The following is a 21,904-nucleotide window of genomic DNA, read 5'->3' as shown; positions in this document are numbered from 1 at the left end:
TCCTTAACATTAAGCCACTAGAATTCCTAGGGAAATCAAGACTATTTCAATGAATTCTAGCTCTCAAAGGTTTTGCTGTTATTATCCTTCCAGAATATATAATCCATGAAGTTGGCCTTCCTCTTTTTTTTTTTTTTAAATTTTTATTTTTAAAAGGCTTCTTATTTTGCTTTATAAGGTTCCAAATTTGACGTGGTAACCCACAATCTTGCCATTACAGATATTAAAGTCACTAAATCACTGCTTCTTAAACCTAACTCAAATTATGACATACTCTGAAATAATATTTTTGCTTTTAACTAACACCTACATCAAAGATGACTTTCTATGAATTCAGTGGTTTAAATTGAATGAGGAAATCAGTTTAAAATAAAAAGTTCCAGATGGATGGCAGTTGACTGTATCATACATTGCTTTTTTGAAAAAATAATTTTTTTCCAGCCAAATAATTTCTTATACATCTGTGAAGTACTCTGCATTTCAAAGTACCTTATATTAACTATATTCTCAGTAGTCCACTAACCATAAAGGAACTGATACTCAATCATGATAGTTTATTTATATTTTAACATAAATTAGCCTTTAGAAGAATATGAGATTTTAGAAGCCGGGCTTTGTAAGATGTTGTTACTGTTACTTCTATGCAAATGACTCTTAAATCCAGATGAAATCTTTACCAGTCTCCTAATCTCTAAATGAAATTCCATGTATTCTCTCTCTATCCTTCTGGGTACTTGCAGTGACGTCCTTGTATGTACTGTCATCCTCTCTCCACAAGCAGAACATTAATTCCTTATCCTTTGATTGTTTTAAAGATGTCTTTTGCTTCTTAATGGATTCTTAGAATTTTTTAATCCAAATAAAATTTCTCACTTAGGACAATAAAATTCTCTTCATGATAATGTCTTCTCTTCCTTAGGCATCTTTATAATTTCTACATTGCTAAGATCCTGGCTTTTACTTTTAAGAGTAAGTGAAGTACTAAGTCACTTAAATATGTGTGCACCTTATCTAAGTATCTATATCACTAACAATTCAAAGTGGAACTTGGGTAAAAGGACCAGATTTTTTTTTTTTTTTTTTACTTTTTGGTCCTGGTAGTCCTTGTACTTAACTATGCTGTTACAATAAATGTAGCCATAGATAAAAGGTAAATGACTAGGCATGGCTGTATTCCAGTAAACTTTATTTACAAAAATACAGGCAGTGGACAGGATTTGATAGGCTAACTATAGGCAAAATTGTGAAGAAATTTTTCATTGATTATTTGTTACCTTATATTTTTTTAACCGTTTAGGCACCTCTGTTGTCAATATGTAAAAAGAGAGATGGGGGGGGTGTGGGAAGCATGACTGTAACAAATACCCAGTATTATTTAAAGTTATTATCATCAAGTTGTAACTGACTTGTAGATGATCTCTAGCAGGTTTTCTGAGGCTGTAAATTTTAAGGGAAGACATTGCTCATCTTTCCTCCACAGAGGTCCTGGTGGATTTGAACTGCTAGAGAGGCTTGTGGCCTTTGGGTAATTGGTGCTACTCCTTAATGTCTATGCTACATGAAGAAGGATCAGTGCCTTGGAATTGTGGTGCTAGCAGAAAGTATTGAATGAGCCATGGACTGCCATATTTGACAAATTTGTCTTATCAGAAGTGCATTCAGAGAGTGTTCCTTCGTGGCAGGAATGGTGAAACTTCCTCTGACCTATCTTGGGCATATTTAAAGAAGAAACCAGCATCTTGGAAGAGACAGCATGCTCAGTGAGATGGATTGAGGCAGTGACTACCACATTGGGCTTGAACATGACAGAGATCATAAATTTGGTGCAGGCGTTGGCAAGGTTTAGATCTGTTGTTCGTAGGGTCTCTGAGTTGCAGTTGACTTAATGTCACCTAACAACAAGTAACAGCAGAAAAAGTAATACCTCCCCAGAAAACAATTGTTTTCATACATAAATTTGACCTAGAGTATTTGTTAATAAGATCATTCAAGTCTGTATTTTAAATTTGAGACCCTTCCATGCACCAGCATAGTGCCAAGCCTTAGAGATTGCATTGAAAAAAAAATAGTAACTACCCCATTCCCATCTAATTGGTTCAGATTAATAATAATCTCATAGAAGAAATGGGTTTTCCAAGGTAGTGATTTTTCTAGAAACAAAATGCTATGTCTTTTTGAACTGCCATCCTTCATATTAACTACCAGCTGCCTAACCTCCCAGATCTCCTTGGGGATTACCTTGACTTCTATTCTAGAAAGATAACCCTCAAAGACCTCAAATCTCAGAAGAAAGATGGATTTGCAGTTCATGCTAGAGTTATACATAATTCTTATATTTAATATACTTGGTATAAACAGAGGATGTGATGACTTTGCATAAACACCAGATTTGTCATTTGTAATAGATACACATATATATTGCCTTAACCATTTGAAAATTTGACATAAAAAGTCAAGCGTTTAGATTGTAAAATCAACCCGAAAGGAGAACGTTACCTAAGCATTGACTACCACAGATGAGTATTTATTACTCTTCTTGAGAGTGTTATCTGGTTAATTCATAGATTTGATTAGTCACATCCCACAGCGCTGGTTGTAGTTAATAATTTTAGAACACTTTTTGTCTGAAAAGAAACCAGTAGGAACATGAGCTGTTTTTCTTGGATGATTTTCTTTCCATGCTGAGAGAGAGGATGTTGTTTAAATGAAAATAACTTATTTTATGTTCTTTGGAATTTTATGAATCATTAAAAGAAGTGTAATATATATTAACATGTCCTTTTAAAAAAATTTGGTTCATGCAAAGACCTCCTGGTGATCCTGTAACATTATGCTTGTGAAGAATGAGACCCGTCTTACCTCTTTTTTTGTCCCTCAGCAGGCAAAGATCCTTTCTGCCTTAGCATGAAGCAGGTCTCCAAGCTCGTGGTACCTGCTAGACTCTCAGCTCTAAATGTCAACATACCTCCTTTTAAGCCTATTTGATTCTGAAATCATATCCCCTCACAACCTCCTTGCTTTCTCATATGGGCCCTGCTGGCCAGTTCTCCATGCTGAGCACATACCTGTGTTCTCTCTTCATAGCAATACTTGTCAGGTTTCAGTGGCTCTCATAATCATGTAGGGCAAATGGCAAAACATGTGCGTTGTCACTCCAGCCTTAGCTTTGATTTAGTAACTCTTAGATTGGCCACAGAAACCTGGATTTTTAATAATTTCTACCTCTTTGGGGGTCACACTTGAGAAACTAGGCAGATTGGTAACTCCTTGAAGGACAGTTTTAGATCTCATTCAGGGTCTAACTTACTGTATTTTATGTATTTGTGAATGTCCATTCAATTGAATTGTTGAAGTTTTAGTAAAGAAATAATGCTTGCTATTAAGATGCGATTTTAAAGTAAAATTTTTATGTCATTAAAGAGATTAGTCTGTAACCTTTGGCAACCAGAAATGGAAAATTAGATACAGAATAAGTAGAAAATTTGCTTTTGAGAAATGTATAATACCTCTGCTGGAGAAGGAGGGGCAATCTCCTGTACCAGTCAGACCTGATTTGACAGTACACACACAAAAAAAATTTAAAAAAGAAAAAATGTATAATACATATGCATGTTAAAAAAAGCTCCGCTGTAGTTCATAGGCCATTTATCTCAGAAGTAAATGCCCAGTCCTTCTTTTTAGTCTTTCTTAATCTGAAAGCTCCACTGACCCACTGGTGTTAAAATTCTGATAGCACAGCTTCCAGTATTACAGAAGTTTATAAGCTACCTCAGGAGAGCAACTGACTGAAAAGTACTGTACTCATAAGAGCAGAAAATGAATAAGCAAGCATATGCATACAAAAAGTGATAAGCAGCACTACAACTTGCAGTATGCACATGACAAATATTGTTTGTAGAATGAAGAATACTTGAAGCAGTTACTGAAGAGGGTCAAAGACTACAACCTTCAATATGTATTACTTCTCCACATCCAGAAAACTTCACCACTGGACCAACAGATAACATCATGATAGAGGGGAAAAGATGGCTGTTGTCAGTGACTTTTTTTTTACTTCATTCCATAATCAACACCTATGGTAGCAGCAGTTAAGAAATCAAAAGATACTGAAAAATTTGCCGTCAAGGACTTCTTTAAAATGCTAAAGACATAAGAGTCCAGTTTAAAACTAAGGTGGTCCCTGCTCTTCCATGGTCTTTAGTTACTTCCTATGCACCTAAAAATGATCACTGAATAAGAAGGATAGGAGAAATTAGCCTTTGAATTGGGATATTGGAGAAGAGTACTGAATATACCATGAATCGTCAAAAGAACAAACAAGTCTGTCTGGGAGATAGTACAACCAAGATATCTTGCTCCTTGGAAGCAAGGATGGTGAAACTTGGTCTCACATACTTTGAGCATTAATCCAAAGGAGATCTAGTCCTTTGCAAAAGAAGACATCCTGAAAAAGGTGGAAGGTCAGAAAACAAAGGATCATTGTAGAACTAAAACTTGTAAGGATTAAACTAAAGAATATCCACACTCAAAGTATTTTTATCATAGATGACATTCTTCCATTCAATAAAATTAACATGTAGAATTCTGCAGGAAATGGTTTTATGTTAAGAATTTTAAACATAACTCTGGGCAAACTGAAGCCCATCTTGTTAGCACAGCTTGGGGAATGTTCACAGGACAGGTGTAAACACAGCTGGGCAGTTGTGGATTTTAGAATTTTGAAAGGCTATGCTGAAGAATAGATCCAGAGTAATATAACGGTCAAATTTCTTTGCAGACTACAAGCCTACAGTTTCCATAATGATAATCTCATTTCACATATGTACTATTTTGATTATTGGTTAAGAGACTTGTGTGCAGTAAAAAATTAGTTTTCCCTAAAAGGTTGATTTCACTAAATGTCTCCATGCTAGATTGTTTTGCTAGGTGCCATTGAGGCTACTCTTTCTCTTCTTTTGTAGACCTGCTTTGCTAGGCTTGATGTGCTTCTCCAGGGACTTGTTTCTCTTGACAACATGTCTAAGTTGTGTTTAGACAAAGTCTTGCCATCTTTGATTTTAAGGAACTTTCTGAAGGTACTCTTCCAAAACAGATTTGTTCATTCCTCTGGCAGCCCATGCTGTATTTAATAGTCTTTGTCTGCTGTTACTGTTTTGAACGTCCAGTAACCCCAGCTCTCAGTGACGTTATATTTTCTTCAGATATAATAACATGAGTCACTAAAAATTAAAATTTAGAAGTGATTCAGATATCTATTTTAGCCAAAAGGCTTCAACGTCTACCCTAAATAATAAAAGTGTGTGAATTCTACTTAGATCCCCTTATCCACTCTCTGCTCATTCCTCTTATAGATGGCTTAATTTCTTCCCGCTTCTAAGTGGGTTAGGGGGGTGTTGGTGTCATAAAAGTCTTCATGATTTCCACCTTTGGTAAATACATAGCAGTTTACAACTACATATCCAGGGATTCTAATAATAACTAGTGTGTGATAATCGATTAGTGTGTTTTCAGTGGGTAATGAATGAACAAGGTAACAGTTGAGTGAAGGAGCTCACAAAATATGCTTTCTAGTAACTCTTCATTTCCATGAATGACCTTGGGTAAGATACATAATTTCACAGGACTTTAGTATCTTTACTTAGATAACAAAAGAAAAAGATTGGCTTATATCTTTGCAATTCTAAAAATAGTGTCCTGTAGTATAGTTGTTAGGTGCTGTGTAGTTGAGTTCAGCCCATAGTAACTCTATGAACAACATATCTGAACTCTGTCTTATCCTGTGCCAGCCTTACAATCTCTGACATACTTAAGCCTATTGTTGCAGTAATTGTGTTAATTCATCTGGTTGAGGGTCTTCCACTCTTTCGCCAACCATTCACCTTTCCAAGCATGATGTCCCTCTCTAAGGAATAGCCTATCCTAGCAACATGCCCAAGAATGTGCGCCGAAGCTTTATCATCTTTGTCTCCAAGGAGCACTCAGGTGTGTTTTCCCAACAACATACCTGTTTGTTCTTTGGAAGTCCATGGGATATTCAGTACTCTTCTCCAACAGCATAACTCATAGGCATCAGTTCTTCTTCTGTCATCCTTAATCATTGTCTAGCTCTCAAATGCATAGCAAGTGATTGAAAAGACCCTGGCCTGAGTCAGGCGCACCTTGCTCTTCAAACTGATAATCGTTGCTAAGATCAAGAGTATTGATTGTAGATCCTAGTAGGGTGAAATCATTGACAGTTTCAGTTTTTTCTCTTCCATCTATCATGATGTTGCCTGTCAGTCCAGTGGTGAGAATTTTTGTTTTCTTGGCTTTGGGATGCAGTCCATATTGAAAGCTATATTCTCTGATCTTCTGCAGTAAGCACTCCAAGTCCTCATTTTCAGCAAGCTGTGCTGGAGGGTCAGCTAGGAGTTGATTCTGACTTGGTAGCAATGAGTTTGCATTTTAGTATACATTCTGAAAGAACAATTTGGAGGTAGTTAAGGAGCCACGGAGAATGCTTAGTGTGTATCTATGTAGTTTTAGATTTCTATCATTACATGAGGGAGTTCTAGTGGCTTAGTGGTCCGGAATTGTGTGGTCCACACAAAGGTACACAGTTCAAATGTCCACAAGCTGCTGTCAGGGAGACAGATGGGCAGTCTCCTTTCGTGCAATTTACTTTACTGACTGATCATCACGTTTGTCCCAGTGAACTTATCATGGCACTTGTCTAGCTAATTACAATAGTTCTTTATTTGGCAGTACCAGTTTGATAAGTGTAAATTTGACATTGTTTAAAATTGTTTGAAGAATATTACTGGATTCAGATATACCAGGGTAAACAGAACTGTGTTTTTAAAAACATGTTGCTATACAGTAGCAAAGAAGTGTTTTATCTAGGTTTATAAAAAGGAATTAGAAACCCAGTGATTCAATCAGCTTTATACACTTGGAATTAGTTAGGTGCAGTTTCAACCCAGAAACCTAGATTGAGAAATAAATACAATTATGAGAAATGTAGGTTAAGTACATCTTTCGCAGCTAAGAAACACTAATTGTAGGATTTAAGAGCTGGCAAAATCTTGTTAATCCCTTCATTCAGTAACCCTTTTTACAGTGGAAAAACACTGTAGCAGATATGCAAATTTGATTTTAGTTTTAGGACTTTTTTTAAGGGCATAGGAGGGATGTTGTCATTGATTAGATAGGAAAGGAAGCCATTTGGATGAGTCCCTCCCTGCCCTTAGAAAAAACCAAAACAAAACCAACCTCTCATTATCTTTGCTTTAGGAATAATTTTTATAAATACTCATATGCCAAGAAAGTACAGGAAGTGATGTAAAAGAATTTATCCATTGTCTTTGAAAGTTAGTAAAAGGTCCAGCACTTGAAAGCACACTCTTGAATATCAAGCGGATTTTTATTGTCAGTCTCGGCAACTCCTGTTTGGCTTACTAAGCTATGCTGACTTCATTACACCTTGTGAAGCTGTTGAGAGCAAGGTCAACCAGTGAGCCCAGGAGGCTGAGTAAGTAAAATAGCAAAAGGAGAGGTCTGAAATTGTCCCAAAGGTTAAAAAAGACAGATGTAGCTGTCTTCATTGTTTTGACCCTATAGTGTAGTAGTGAAGTTGCTACTTAGTCCACAGACTGCTCTTGTTATGTGCTCTTGAGTTAGAAACAGTTTATAGCTGACCCTCCAGCCGACTTTCAAAAGCTGTAAATCTCGTGGGAGGAGACTGCCCATCTTTCTACTGCTGAGCAGCTAGTGGATTCACATTACCTGCCTTTGATTTGGCAGTGCAACTGCTTAACCACTGTGCTAACAGAGCTCATAGCTGAAAGATTATTTAGTAAAATCTGACCTGATAGAACAAGCTAGAAAGCGAAAGGCCACAATATACTGACAATGTTAGTAATAGCTGTGATTAGAAATTTGAAGATGTTAACCTAAACATTAAAATTTGGTGATTCTAACCAGAGCATTCTCACTAGATTTCTATTGTGTTTAAATAAAACTTTTTTTTAATTTTATTATTTTCGTGTGCGTGTACCGTCAAATCAGATCTGACTGGTACAGGAGGAGATTGCCCCTCCTTCCCTAGCAGAGCATCTGTTGGATTCGAACTGTGCGCCTCTGGGATTGTAGTTGCAGCTCCTTGCCACTAGGCCACCAGAGCTCCCTAAATAAAACTTTTTAAAAATTTCATTAGGTGTTCAAATTTGTTAGAAAATTTTTGAGACTGCAAACTTAAGTGTTTTGCAGAGTACCTGTTTAGCACATAAAATAGCCATCCCGTCCTTTAAAAATAAGTAAATAAATAAATAAGTAGGCAGCTGTCCTTCGTTTTCCCGGTATGGACTGGTCAGTGCATCCAAGGCTGCATCTGTCATTTGAAACATGTTAATTGGTATCTCATCGATTCCTGGAGCCTTATTTTTGTCAATGCCTTTAGTGCAGCTTCAACATCTTCCTTTATTACCTTTGACTCTTGATCATATGGTACTTCTGAAATATTTACATGCTGACCAGTTCTGTTAGGTACAGCGATTCTATATATTCTTTTCACCTTATTTTGACATTTCCTGTCTGGATCATTCAAGATTTTATCTATGGCATCTCTAAGTATTGCATTTTGAGGCTTGAATTTGTTTTTCAATTCTTTCAGCTTGAGAAATGCTGAGTGAGTCCATGTCTTTTTATTTTGCAATTATAAATCTCTTCCATTATAGTAGTTTGCTTTGTAAATCTCTTCCATTATAGTAGTTTGCTTTGTATTCCCAACCTGCCTTTTGAAATTTCCTTTTCAGCTCTTTTATTTTAAATTCTCTTCCCTTTGTTTTGGCTTCTCAACACTCTAATGCAATTGTCAAAGTAGAGTGGGTGGGAAATTGTGCTACCAATCCGAAGTTGTTAGAAGCATTTGTGGTATACTAGTTATAAAAATTCAGGTCTCACTTTCTACTAGGAAAAATTTAGTTACATTATGCTTTGGTATCTGTACTAATCTCATTTTCCTTTTTTATATAGTTAATCTCTCTTTAAAGATCTCTGTTTGTTTCAAAAGGAAATAATATTTCAAAGATATGAGCATTTAATCCCCAAATGCTGGAACCACTTGTAATGTGTTGTGATCACATGTGTATTATATTACACTGGAAAACACTGTGTGTGTTCTGTGTCCTGTGGGCACTGGGGTAGCTGGTTTAGGATAACTATTTTGTGTTTCAAGTTTCTTTTTGTCATATAAAACATCCTGTCATCATAAATGAATATTTAATTCCAAGGTTGGATTGTGTGTTCAGGCAAACACAAGTAAGATTGTGGCTTTAAAATTGTCAGCTCACTTGTCACATACTTCTTAAATAAATCTCGTTCAGGACAGGGAAGGGTTCAGAGCTGCTGTGCATAGGGTCACTATACGTCACAGGCGACTCAGCGGCACGTAACAACAGTAACATACTATGACAGGTTTGGAAGCAGGAGTGGCATCCACTTCCTAAACTACAAGCCTCCAGAAACTCTAAGAACTTTGATAAATATCCGTAGTTGTATAGGGATTTCAAGCCTTTTGTTCATAGGGTCGCTGTGAATTTGTGCTCAATTCGAAGGCAGTCGACAACAACATAGTTTATTTTTTTCTGTGTGCTTTTTTTAAGCTCTTGAGTATTCTACTGTTTGAAAAGTTATTGCAAGAGACAGGCTTAGAATACAGAGAGATCAACATGTCAGTGTTCTTAAAATGTGCTACATGGCTTAGCTGTGAGTTATAGTGCAAGGAATTTGTAATTGATTAAGAAGTACCAACACTTGTGACTTATTTACTCTCAAAGCAAAATTACAACCATTTCAAATGTATCCTGATGATAATTTTATTCTTTATCGCCTGTCTTTATCATTGTGCTTTCTTAGTTGAGGAAAAGTTTGAGCTGTCATACTGGCCATCTAACTGAAAGGCATTAAAAATATATGTTGTTCTTCTTGTTGCTTGTCGTCAAGTTGGAACCAATCTATAACTGACCTTTGAGGGTTTTCAGAGGCAGTAAATCACATGAGGAAAGACTACCATACCCATCCTTGTCCTGCTGAGCAGTTGTTGAAATTGAACTGCATACATTTGTGATTGTAGTACAGCTTCTTACCACTAGGCAACCAGAGTTGGAGAATTTATACACTACACTAGTGGACATGCTGCAAGATTTTTCCTTTTTGCAGTACAGGTAACATTCTCATACCAACATATTTCAATATGCAACTAGCTGGAATTCCATTCCTTTTTCTCTCACTCCAGAAAAATTAGACAAATGAAAATGTTACAAGAATACAACCTTAACTCTTTTATTTTTATTAATACTATTAGAAGTTATACTTTAAGGAACATTGCTGTTAGTTGCTATTAAGTTGGTTCCAACTCAGTGTTGCCTGGTACCAGCACCAGTTTCATGGTGCTGGTATACTCAATCACATTCACTGTTGTGGCCACCGTGCATTTTGAGTGCTTTCCAGCTTGAGAGGCTTTTCTTCCAGAATAACGTTAGACAGTTATTCTCTTATAATTTAACAATATTCTGTTAGGATGTGCTGCATGGTAATTGGCTTATTTTTAAAAGGAGATCACCAAGACTTTTTTCTTGACCTGTTTTAGTCTAGAAGATCTGTTGAATCCTGTCCAACCATGTCCTACTACATTTTCTATTTTTCAGTATTTGAAAGTACACAATTTTATTTTTTCAAAACAAATAAGTTCCCTTTTTTAAGTTGTTGGAAGCCTTAATTTGGCTTTAGAACAATAACAACTTGAAGTCACCCTTTAGCAGTTTATGTCATCTCCAGAGCTCAACTTTTAAACAAACAGTAGATAAGTCTATAAATTGAACAATAACATCAGGAAGTGGGAAGAGTGCTGCCACCTTGTGAGAACTGTAACCAATGTATATGTATATGACTAAAACCAATTTTCCCAATAAATTTTCACCCAAATCACAATAAAAGAATATATAAGTATGTGTGAGTACATGCCACTTGAGTATGTGTATGCATGTCTGTATATAAAACCCACTGTGATTCTGATTTATTTAGGTTTCTGACACTGAAATCATTATGGGAGGAGACTGACCCTCTTTCTCCTAAGAAACTGCTGGTGCTTTGAACTTAAAACTTTCTTTCATTTAGCAGTGTCACAAGAGAGGGGTATGTGTGTAGCATGTGTGTCTGTCACTGCCATACAGCAAATCTGATAGCTGAGGTCTCCATGCATCATAAAATTTACTTGACAACAACAGGTAGTATTTAATTATCTGTGACGCATTTCCATTTTTTGTTATGGTAATAGACTGAAAAACTCCTTGTTTTTTCACTTTTGTTCTTCTGCTTCATTTTGGAACCATAATTTTTTTTTTTCCATTTCAAAATAAGGAAAGCTGAAGTTAATTGTATGATTCTATTTATTTCTAAGAACAATTTATAAAGTTTTTACAAAAGATTTTGGAGTTAGTATTGAATTTTGCTGCCAGCTCAAAGGTTCACATCCACTAGTAGCTGAGAGAGATTAGAAGTCTATTCCCATTGAGTTTTCAGGCTTGGAAACTCAGTATAGGTTGAGTTCCAACTTGACAGTAAAGAGTTTGTGTTTATTGCTAATTTATCATGAGAGAGATAATATATTTTAGAATTTTTAGGTTTTAAGATACTCTTTTATTAAGAACAATTTGTTTTCAGGGAGATCTGATGGCCTAGTGGTAAACTGTGCTGCAATTCCAACAAGGAATTGTGATAAATTCAACATAGCTGTTACATTAAAGGTAGAGAGTCCAGGTGACATATAGTGTATAACGAATCAGGCAGCTAATCCACCAGCTAGCTGCTTTTCGGGAGAAAGATTGACAGTTTTCTTCATGTAAAGATTTACAGTTTTGAAAACCAGAAGAGGGTTGTTAGGTTCGACTCAGTAACAGTGAGTGATGGTTACTTAAAAGTTATTCTACATTTCTTACTTCATGTGAAAATACCACTTTGTTTTAGAGTTTTCCTGGTGATACTTTGTAGGTGATTTCAGAACCTCAATTATAATAAGTCTTGCACTTGATTTTATTAGAATCTGTTTCAATTTGGCTAAAACTAAGTACTGAATTAATGTCTTCACCTTACCCCTCTGCATATATTTGGGACTGTCTGATATATTTGTTTTATGTATGAATCTTTTCTAGTATTGAGAAGTTTGTAATATTTTTCTTTTACTCTTTTCTATATCAGTTATTATGAACTGGATCCTTGTAAAAGTCTCCTAGACAATTTGAAGAACAAAGTAATTATCGAGTATCCAACTTTACATGTGGTATTAAAAGGATCCTGTAGTGACATGAAAATTCATGAAGGTAAGTGTAATATTATGCCTTTAATGCTATAGAATAATTCTACTAAATGTTAAACAGTTGTTGTTATGTATGTTAGAGTCAGAATCAACCCATAGCTGACTCGGGGGTGGGGGGGGTTAGGGGCATTTTAATTGTATACAAGGCGATTGCCCATCTTTCTCTATGTAGCAGTAGGTGGATTCCAACCATGTACCTTCGGGATTGCAAAGCAGCTTCTTGCCACTAGGCCACCTTAATTTTTAAATATGTGTCTGTAAAGAGTTGCCCTGCTAACCTTAAAGTGGTGCCCCTCTGGCAATTTGAATCCCCTGGCGGCTCCTTGGAGGAAGATGAGCAGTGTCCTCCTGTGCAGTTTACAGCTTCTGAAAACCTGCTTGATTGTCAGCTATATGTTCCAACCCAATTACAGTGAGTTTCAGTTTACCTTGTTAGGGTTCTGTATGTTTCTTTCTCCCATCCCTCTCTACTCTTTTAAGTTAATATGTTTTTAGTAATTCATTCTTGTCAATACTAAAAATAAATTTACTTCTTAGTAGAACTCTTCTACTAGAGGTTCCTAAAATTAAGGATTTATAAAAGTTTCTGCTTTCTTATATTGTAAGAGATAATGTCACAAGGAATATTATGTTTATAATTTTGACTGCAGTACTTAGACCTTTTTATCTTTTTTAAACCTATAAGTTTTCTTTTCCTTGGCACTTCCTAAACCACATGCCTCTGGAAACCACATGAACTTGGAGAAGCAACAATAGTTATAGAAAGACTTCAGGCCTCTTGTTCATAGGGTTGCTATCAGTTGTGCTCGACTCAACAGCAACCAACAACAACAACACATTTAGCATTTTACTGGTTTTTAAAAAGTAGAAAGTGTATTCCTTTTTGGTGAGTCATTATAGGTTAAGTGAAAGGTCAACAACTACTCCATGGAAAATAGGATGGCAGACTCCTCCTAATAAGATTTATAGTCTTAGAAATCTGATGGAAGATCACCATGAGTTGCAATTAATTCAATGGTGGTGGAGCTGATTTTGTTATTTCTGTATATATCTATAACTTTTCTTAACAAAAGTTAACGGAAATTGTTTTCCACAGCAGAATGTTGGTCATTGCTACAGTTTGAAACCAAATGTTCATTGGCAAAGTGAAGTTTCCAATTGTTACATTCTTTACTCTCTCTCTCTCTCTCTCTCTCTCTCTCTCTCTCTCCTCTCTCTCTCTCTCTCTCCTCTCTCTCTCTCTCTCTCTCTATATATATATATATAGTTGAAATAATTTAAATTATGAAAATATGTTATATTCATTTTCTTCTTATAGCATGAATTAGAAATTTCAATTTTAAATGACCTGTTTTACTTTTTTTAAGGCTATCCCTCCTTAATATAACTCACATAGCTCTCTTTCTAAATGCTGGTTTCAGGGAAATTTGTTTAGTAATGCCAGTTACTAGCCAGGGCAAACATTATCTGTGTAAATAAACATAGCACACACAGCTCCTCTTTCACCTTGTTTAGGAGTGCACACTGAAGTAAGGTTTCCTGTAGAAAAGCAAAAAGAAAAGGCTGCTTTGGTAGTGTATTTGGAATCTTACTAAGTAAAATGCAGTGTTATATAGTGGATGTATGATGGTGGACTTATATTACGAGGCTTAGGCGACTCGTTTTTTTCTGCACAGATAATTCATTTAAAGCAAAGAACAGACAAGAATCGGAAGAGAATTTAGAGACTATGCCAACGTTGTCACTGTAAGAGGGCACATATCTAAATATAATGCTAGGCCTTCCTGTTCATACATATCTTTGGTAAGCACTTTACAACACTGAATATTCTGCAGGGTGGCCCCTTGATGTGGGAAGGGGCAAACAAGAACAAGGCATTTTCTTTGGAAAGTCTTGAGATTCCTTCCCTCGCCAGAGGGAGAAAAAAAAAAGATTTGGTTATGATCCTGGGTTCATAGTACAAGGTGTCTCTCTTCTGGTTTGGAGAGAAATAAAGTCCTGGACTGAGAGTCAGGAGTTTTCACACTGGTGATGACTATAATGTTTGTTTTAGTTACAGGTTGCCATAATTTACTTTTTCAAAAATCAGCCTCTACTTATGGCAGTAAGCAAGTTTTGTTTGTTTGATTTTTGCTTTTTAAGGAATAAGGAAAGTTTTTTTATAAAAGGTAAAGCAGTCAAGGCATCACATTGTAATGTTAATGTGGAGTGCTTCCCTAACCTTGTATCTGTGGATGGAAGCGTTCAAAATGATGTGACCTAGTTTAGAGGCGCTTGTTGGCCAAAGTTAAGAGTTGTAGGTTTATATCATTTTATAAAAGCATTCTGTATTTCAGTCCAAAAAAGAAGGGCCCTATTGAAAAAAGAAAGCTGACAATCTCAGTAGGAAAAGTAATGGAAGTATATTTCCCTAAACTTCCAAATAATACAAAGCTATATTAATTTAAAAAGATGTTTTTTAAGGAACCTTGTTGGCAGAGTGGTTAAGTGTTCAGCTACTAATCAAAAGGTCAATAGTTTAAACCCACCAGCTGCTCTGGTAGAAGGATATGATATGATAGTCTGCTTCCATTGAGCATTTATAACCTTGGAAAACCACTGGGCGGTTAGTTCTGTTTTGTCCCATAGAGTTGCTATGAGTCAGAATCAACTCAGCAGCACATAACAACAGTATCCTAACACAGCTAAGATTAGAAAATTACTATCTTTTGAGGAAAAAAAATCAAAGCCATGCTAGTGAAAATTGCTGGCATAGTACCCATCTCTGTTCCGTCCACACATGAATCACTCATTGGCCAGTAAATTCTTTCTTCCCTTCCCGTTTCCTCACCTTTCTCATTCTTCTCCTTTCTTTTTCAGTATGTGTGTATCAGGGGATAGAAAAGATAAAGTAGATCTCAAACACAAGAACACACATATAAGCATTATAACACAGTACTGCTTACTACTAAGGTGGCTTAGTGATAAGGAGTTACACTGCCAACCCAAAGGGACAAGGTTAGAATCCACCAGCTGCTCTATGGGGAAAGATGAATAATCTCTCTTGGGATTTAAACCCTGGACTATTGTAGGAGGGTCAGCTATATTCAGTTCAAATTCTTAAGGTACTTAACAGCAACTTAGAACATTACCATCTGAGTCTGAACCAGCTCATCATACCTGACCCTCCAGTGTGTTTTCTGAGGCTATATATGATACAGGAGGAAATTTCCCATCTTTCTCCCACAGAGCCACTAGTGGAGTCAAACTGCCAGAGAGGCACCACCTCTGAGTCTACAGCACAGTAAGTAGTGCAGTAAAGTTTGCCTGGAGTGCCAAGGAATCCACAGGAGAAAACAGTTAACTCATAAGATTATGGAAATTGTTGAAGGACTCAGCAGCTTATAAAATTCAACAGGGGCAGGAACCAAGCCTTGGTTGGAACTTATTTTAATTTCTTAGTCACAGAGTTATTATTGTTAAGTTAGGTGTCATCGAGTGGGGTATAACCCATAGTGACCCTTTGACTAACAGATCTGAATCCTGTCCTATCCTGTCCCATCCTCACACCTCCTGACTCACTAGAACTCATTGCTGCTTTCACTGTGTAAATCCATCTGCTTGAGGGTGTTCCTCTCCTTCGCCAACCCTCTGCCTTTCCAAACATCATGTCTCTCTCCAAGGACTAACTCCTCCTAGCAACATACCTAAAATATGTTGAGGCAAAGCTTTATGATCCTTGCCCCTAAGGAGCACGCTGGCTGCACTTTCTCGAAGACATATTTATTTGTTCTTTTGGCTGTCCATGAGTGTTCAGTACTCTTCTCCAACACCATAGCTCAAAGGTGACAATTCTGTCATCCTTACTCACTGCCTAGCTCTTAGATGGCATAGCAAGTGAGCAGAAATACCATGGCCTGAATCAAACACACCTTAGTCCTCAAATTGGTATTACTCCTCAATAATTTGCAGAGGTCCCTGACGGCAGGTTTTCCCAGTGCAATACATCTCCTGTTTAGTTGCCATCAGGTTGACTTCTGATTTATGATGACTCCATGTACAATAGAACAAAATACCCAGAAGCCTCTGTAACTAACTATCTTTATGGTTGTTGGTATAGTTTAAAAATCTAATTGCCATCTAAAATCTTGCAAGTTTCAAGTTTATGGTTCTGTCAGCTCTGGTGGCATAGTCCTTAGAGAGTTGTGTTGCTTTTTCAAGGTGAAGCTTCTCTCGCAGTTCAAATCCACCAGCTCTGAGGAAGAAAGGTGAGCAATCTCTGGTGCATTTTACAGCCTCTGAGACCCTGCAGTTGGTTCCAGCTCAACAGTAGAGAGTTTTCAGTGGAACCTAGAACATTCACTCTCCTTCTCTGACCTTTATTTTTACTGTTTTCACAACAGAAGTTTACAGTGATGAGCCTCAAGCATGTCTTTTAAACTCAGCAATTTTCAAGTTACATTTCTGTATTGTTTTGGCTTCATAATTTTAAAATTCTTAAATTTTTAAAATAATTTTTAAAATAGTTGTTGTTTTGCCAATAGTCAAAACCCAAGTTGCTTTTGACTGTTGGTGGCCTTATAATCTATCTGAAAGAGTAGAACTGTGCTCCGCAGGATTTTCAATGACTGGTTTTTTTCCAAGTAGATCACCAGGACTTTTCTTCTGAGGTGCTTCTGAGTAGACTCAAACCACCAACCAGCCTTTTGTCTAGCAACCATGTGTGTTACTGTTTGTACCACTCAGGGGTTCAAGCTTCTGTCTGGTTCCCATTTTGCAGAAAGAAACTAAAGTAGAGTTAGTCATTGGACATTACTGCATGTGGAATGGATATTAGGGAGAAAACCTCTTTTTATCCTTGAGGAACCGTTGAGTAAGTAAATTTGCTGCCTTTTTCTTTCTAGGCCTGACAAAAACTTTGAGCTCTTTCTGATTTTTCTTTTTGATAGAAGGAAGAAGATGACAGTTAGTCTTCTGTAAGTCACTGTACACTCAACATATGTGTATACTGACCTTTGATTTTTTTAAAAGATGAGATCATGGGAAAATTTCTTCTTACCACAGTCGATTAGCCTGCATGATCATCATGATCTAGTCAGTGCTGCAAATACGGGATTATAACCTTACTGTCCAGTGACCATTCCCGAGTCTTCCACAGAGTCAGGAAGGATGTTACTTCATGGAATATAATTACCACTTTCAGACCCCATTTCTCTATTTATTGTGGCCAGAATTGTGTATCTGGCTGCCTGGGGATATGACATGCTTGTCAGCCCCTGGGAACAGTGCTGCTGCTGTGTCTCAGACGGAAGATGAAAAGGGGGAAAACAGAACAGGCTAAACAGAAACAGTATAAACACTTGACTGTATGTTTACTTTTTTTTCCCCTAGTGAAACGTGAATCTACCAAGAGTTTTGGCAATGGAAATTGAGCATTTCTTCTAGAAGGTGATGAAGACTATGCATTGATTGGCTTTTGGAAGACTGGAGTTTTATCAATGAGTGGTTGGAAAGTTTTTTGGCTGAGAAATAATTAAAACAATCTAAAACAGTTTTTAAAAACCATATGTATATATATATTTTCTCTAACCTGTACAGGCAGGCCCTTCTTCATATTAAGAATGTTTTACATCTCATCTCATCAATAAAGGGCTCATTAGATCCTGACTTAACTGTATGTGACTCCCTATTCTGAAAGCTTTTTTCTGTTTAATTTGGCATAAGATCACCTGTGTTGGCTTCAGCATTTCACTTCTTTAGTGGAGCCTCACTAAACAGAAAAACCACGTGATGCACTCTCCCCAGGGTCACGGAGCCTCACCAGTTGTCCATTCTTGCCTTTGAAGTTTACATGTAACCTTTTCTGCCTGTGGCCACTGGTAGGCACTGGAAATGCAAGGATTATTTTTATATTCACCTTAGAAAATCAGATCTGTTGTTCTGATCTGTAGGGTCTCTGTGGGTTGTGGTCAACTTGATGGTACCTACCAGCAACATACTCCACATTGTTGATTGGATCCATAAGTTCTAATGAATTTGAGCACTTAATTGTTCACAGAGTGAATGTCTGCTACTATGAATTCTGTACCTTTTGTTCCATTTTGATATGCTTTGTTATTGCCACACAGGCAATACTGTGTTATACAGGGGTGTTATGGTAGCCACTTTTATACTCTATTGAAATGTCTAGCAATTACTAAAGAAAAACAAAAACAATTGGGACTCTTCAGTTTGTTATTTAAATGTATATGTGTAGATTTATGTATATACATGCTTTATTTTATACCTTATGAAGTTCTGTGTGCATTATGATCTCATATATTGAAATAAAGTTTTCTAATTTTATTGGAATTTATGTAGTTATGAAATCACAATGAGACTATAAAAGAATAAAAAATTATTACATCTGTATTGCATCTGTATACTTAATGGTTAAGAATACAGTGACAAAATTGGACATTAAAGAAATACAATTTTCAGTTGATAATTAGAATAACTTTTAGACCAGAAATAAACCAGAGACATTCATTAAAGAGACTTGTAAATATTAGAATTATGAGAAAATAGTAGGCAGATGAATTTAGGAGGAATTTATAGAATGGAAATATGTATTGCTTGGGATAGTAATTGTTGAAGAAAATCTGAAAGAGAATGACGGAAAAATTTTTAGTATGAAATCGTGGCAGTGTGATTCATAAAGATTAAAAGCAATGTGAGTATATACATATTTCTTCTTTATGTTATATTAAAGGGTTCATGTAGAATTATGTTATTCACAACATTACTGGAGAAAGAAGTTGATATATTTCAAGAGATTCAGACTTAACCTTAATTAAACCTCACTTAAAAGTGAAATTTGTCTCTGTGAAATAGGCAAGAAGTAGGGTGAAATTGAATTTATTGTGTCATAGAGTTGTTATTGAGAAAAGTAGGACAAAGTACACAAAAAGAACATGTGATCTAATATCAAGCTGGAGAGGCATTTCCTGACAGTAAAATCTGTTATGATGTAGTCTCGTTTCCAAGAAAAGCTAAGTTCCATTCCCTTCTAGAATATAAGTTAAAAACTGGACAAAAAACCAATGGGTTTATCCTATATTTTCCCCTGACCAGTATTGGGATGATGAGGGTAGGAAATACACAATAGCTTCGCCTCTCTTATTTTCTAGAATACTGACAGACATTTTAGTTACAGAGTATTGCTCTGGAAAGAATTTAACTAGCAACATTTCCTTAAATACAACAATCAGTTCATTTGATTAATATGCACATTAATTCCCACAAGATTTACAGTAAACATGTGTTTTTATGAATAACCATGTCACAGACTTGGAGAGGGTGAAATTGGGATAATTCACTTAAGAGCCCTTAGAAGTAATTTTAAGACCTGTTTCTTTCTTGAGGCCCTCTTCTATTTTTAAAATAACTCTTACAAATTCTCCTGTGAATAGACAAACTCCTTTATCCTTGTTAAGTTCAACATCCTACGTTTTTATTCATGGATCAGATTTTTTAAAGGAGGAAAGCTCCACCTGGCCATGTTTATGTTTAAACATTAATTTCAAAAGGAAGATAAACTTAATAATTGCCAATTATGATATCAGGTATCAATTGTCATAAATTACAACAAGCAGATTTTGTGTTGTTGTTAATATACATGTGAATTAAAGAATGTCATTGTAATAGTATATTTAGGATTCCAGAATATACCATTTACTTCCCTTTAGCAAGTGGTGGATCCAGATATGACAGTGTTTAATTAAAATGTTAAAAAGAGAACGCCAACAGTTGGCGATGCACATTTTGTTTAATTTGGTTAATATATGTACTGTGTTGTAATTGGTTTTATATTACCCATCTAAACTTTACCCGCAATGCCTAGTCTACTTTGAGCTTCAAATTTGTTTATTTATTTGAGCTACTGCATCACTAACATAACTTTAAGATGAAATTGTTTCTTTTAAGATGTTGTATATCTTTAGTTATTAATGAGTGAGCCTTCACTTGATATTAAGTGACAGATCAAGCCAAATTAAAACCACTATCAGCATGAAGATCAATTTAGTGACTCAATAGACAAGTACAGGCGTAGATGACTCCAAACACCCAAACAAGCTCTCTTCCCATCTCTTAAACTTGACTCTGATGTTTTCCAGTTTAGTTTGCTGGTGTGTTTTTTTGTTTTTTGGTTTTTTTCTTTTCTTTATTTCCAGGCTGACTTTTTTTCCTTTTAGGATATTCTTTTGCAGTGAGGGTCAGTGTGGTAAATATTTTAGGTAGCCATGATTGACAGTTTTCTGCTTACATCAGCATAAATCATAACTCAAAACAGTAAAAAACAAGCCTGTTGTTGTCAGGTCATTTCTGACTCTTTGACCTCATGTGTTCTAGAGCAAAGCTCTTCAATCGGGTTTCCTTGGTTGTGATCTTCATAGACAGTGGTCATAGGGTCTTTGTTACATGTGCCACTTGATGGATTTGAACCACCAACCTCTAGTAATCACAAGATATTTGCATCATTCAGGGTCCCCAGCACATGTTAGCAAACTGTTACTTTTCAGGGAAAGGCATTGTTTTTTTCCCAAATTGGATCACACTCTAGTTTTTAAGGTGATCAGAAGAGTTCCCCTAAAAAGAAGTGAGCGTTATTAGGGATAAGAAGGTATAGAGAACAGGGGAAGATGCCAGCAGAACCCTATTTGGACTTTGTAACAAGAGCTTCCTGGTTTATAGTACAGTTATGAGCTTCTCCCCCTCCCCCCATCTTCCATTTGTATTTATCCAAATTTGTATTATCCAAAAACAACTGGAAAAACACATTAGCAGAAAATTCCAGAAGTGCAGGCTGGGTTTAGAAGAGCCCATGCTACTAGGGATATTTTAACTAATGTTAGATTTTGGTTGAAAGCAGAGTGTACCAGAGGGAATGTCCGTCTATGTTTCATTAACAATGTAAAACCATTTGACTCTGTGGACCACAATAAACTGGCTAACTCTTAAGTACAACAGGAATCCCAGAACAGTTGATCATACTTAAGCAAAACCTGTACTTGGACCAGGAGGCAGTCATCAGAACAGAGCAGAGAAACACTGCATGGTTCAAAATTGGGAATAGTGTACGCCAGTGATGTGTCCTATCACCATACGTTTTCAACCTGTATGCAGAACAGATGATCTGGAAGGCTTGGCTCTATAAGGAGAAATGTGACGTCAGGATTGGAGGAAGACTCAGCAACCTGCGTTACACAGATAACATAACCCTCCTTGCTGAAACTGAGGAGGACCTGAAGTGCTTGCTTAGAAAGTCGAAGACTGCAGCTTTCAGTATGAATTGAAGCTCAACATGAAGAAAACAAAGATTCTCCACTGGGCCAATTGGCAGCAGCCTGGTAGATGGTGAAGAGACTGAGATTGTTAACAGTTTTAGTTTGCTTGGCTCCACAATCAAAACTCTTGGTACCAGAATTGCTTCCACTGTGGAAAGCTGGGCTTCAGTAGACAGTGTCACAGACAAGAGCCACAGATAGGCAAGGGAGTAGAGAGGAAGCTCCCACTCACTTGCTTTAAGTGTGG

The 21,904-nt window shown here is 36.5% G+C and overlaps 1 protein-coding gene across 1 annotated transcript in view; it reads left to right on the top strand.

Annotated features, from left to right (window-relative positions):
• Window positions 1-17,763, top strand: part of ZNHIT6 (zinc finger, HIT-type containing 6) — a 46,310-nt gene extending 28,547 nt beyond the window's left edge. The window contains exons 9-10 of the mRNA XM_006898380.1: window positions 12,235-12,356; window positions 17,723-17,763. Of these exons, the coding sequence (XP_006898442.1) occupies window positions 12,235-12,356; window positions 17,723-17,763 (163 nt within the window). The remainder of the gene's footprint in view (window positions 1-12,234; window positions 12,357-17,722) is intronic.
• Window positions 17,764-21,904: the final 4,141 nt, after the last annotated feature.

The sequence above is a fragment of the Elephantulus edwardii genome, unplaced genomic scaffold (genome assembly GCF_000299155.1).
Source record: "Elephantulus edwardii isolate Elephantulus edwardi_28Jun2011 unplaced genomic scaffold, EleEdw1.0 scaffold00227, whole genome shotgun sequence".
NCBI lineage: Eukaryota > Metazoa > Chordata > Mammalia > Macroscelidea > Macroscelididae > Elephantulus > Elephantulus edwardii.
This window is presented reverse-complemented; position numbering and strand designations above follow the sequence as displayed.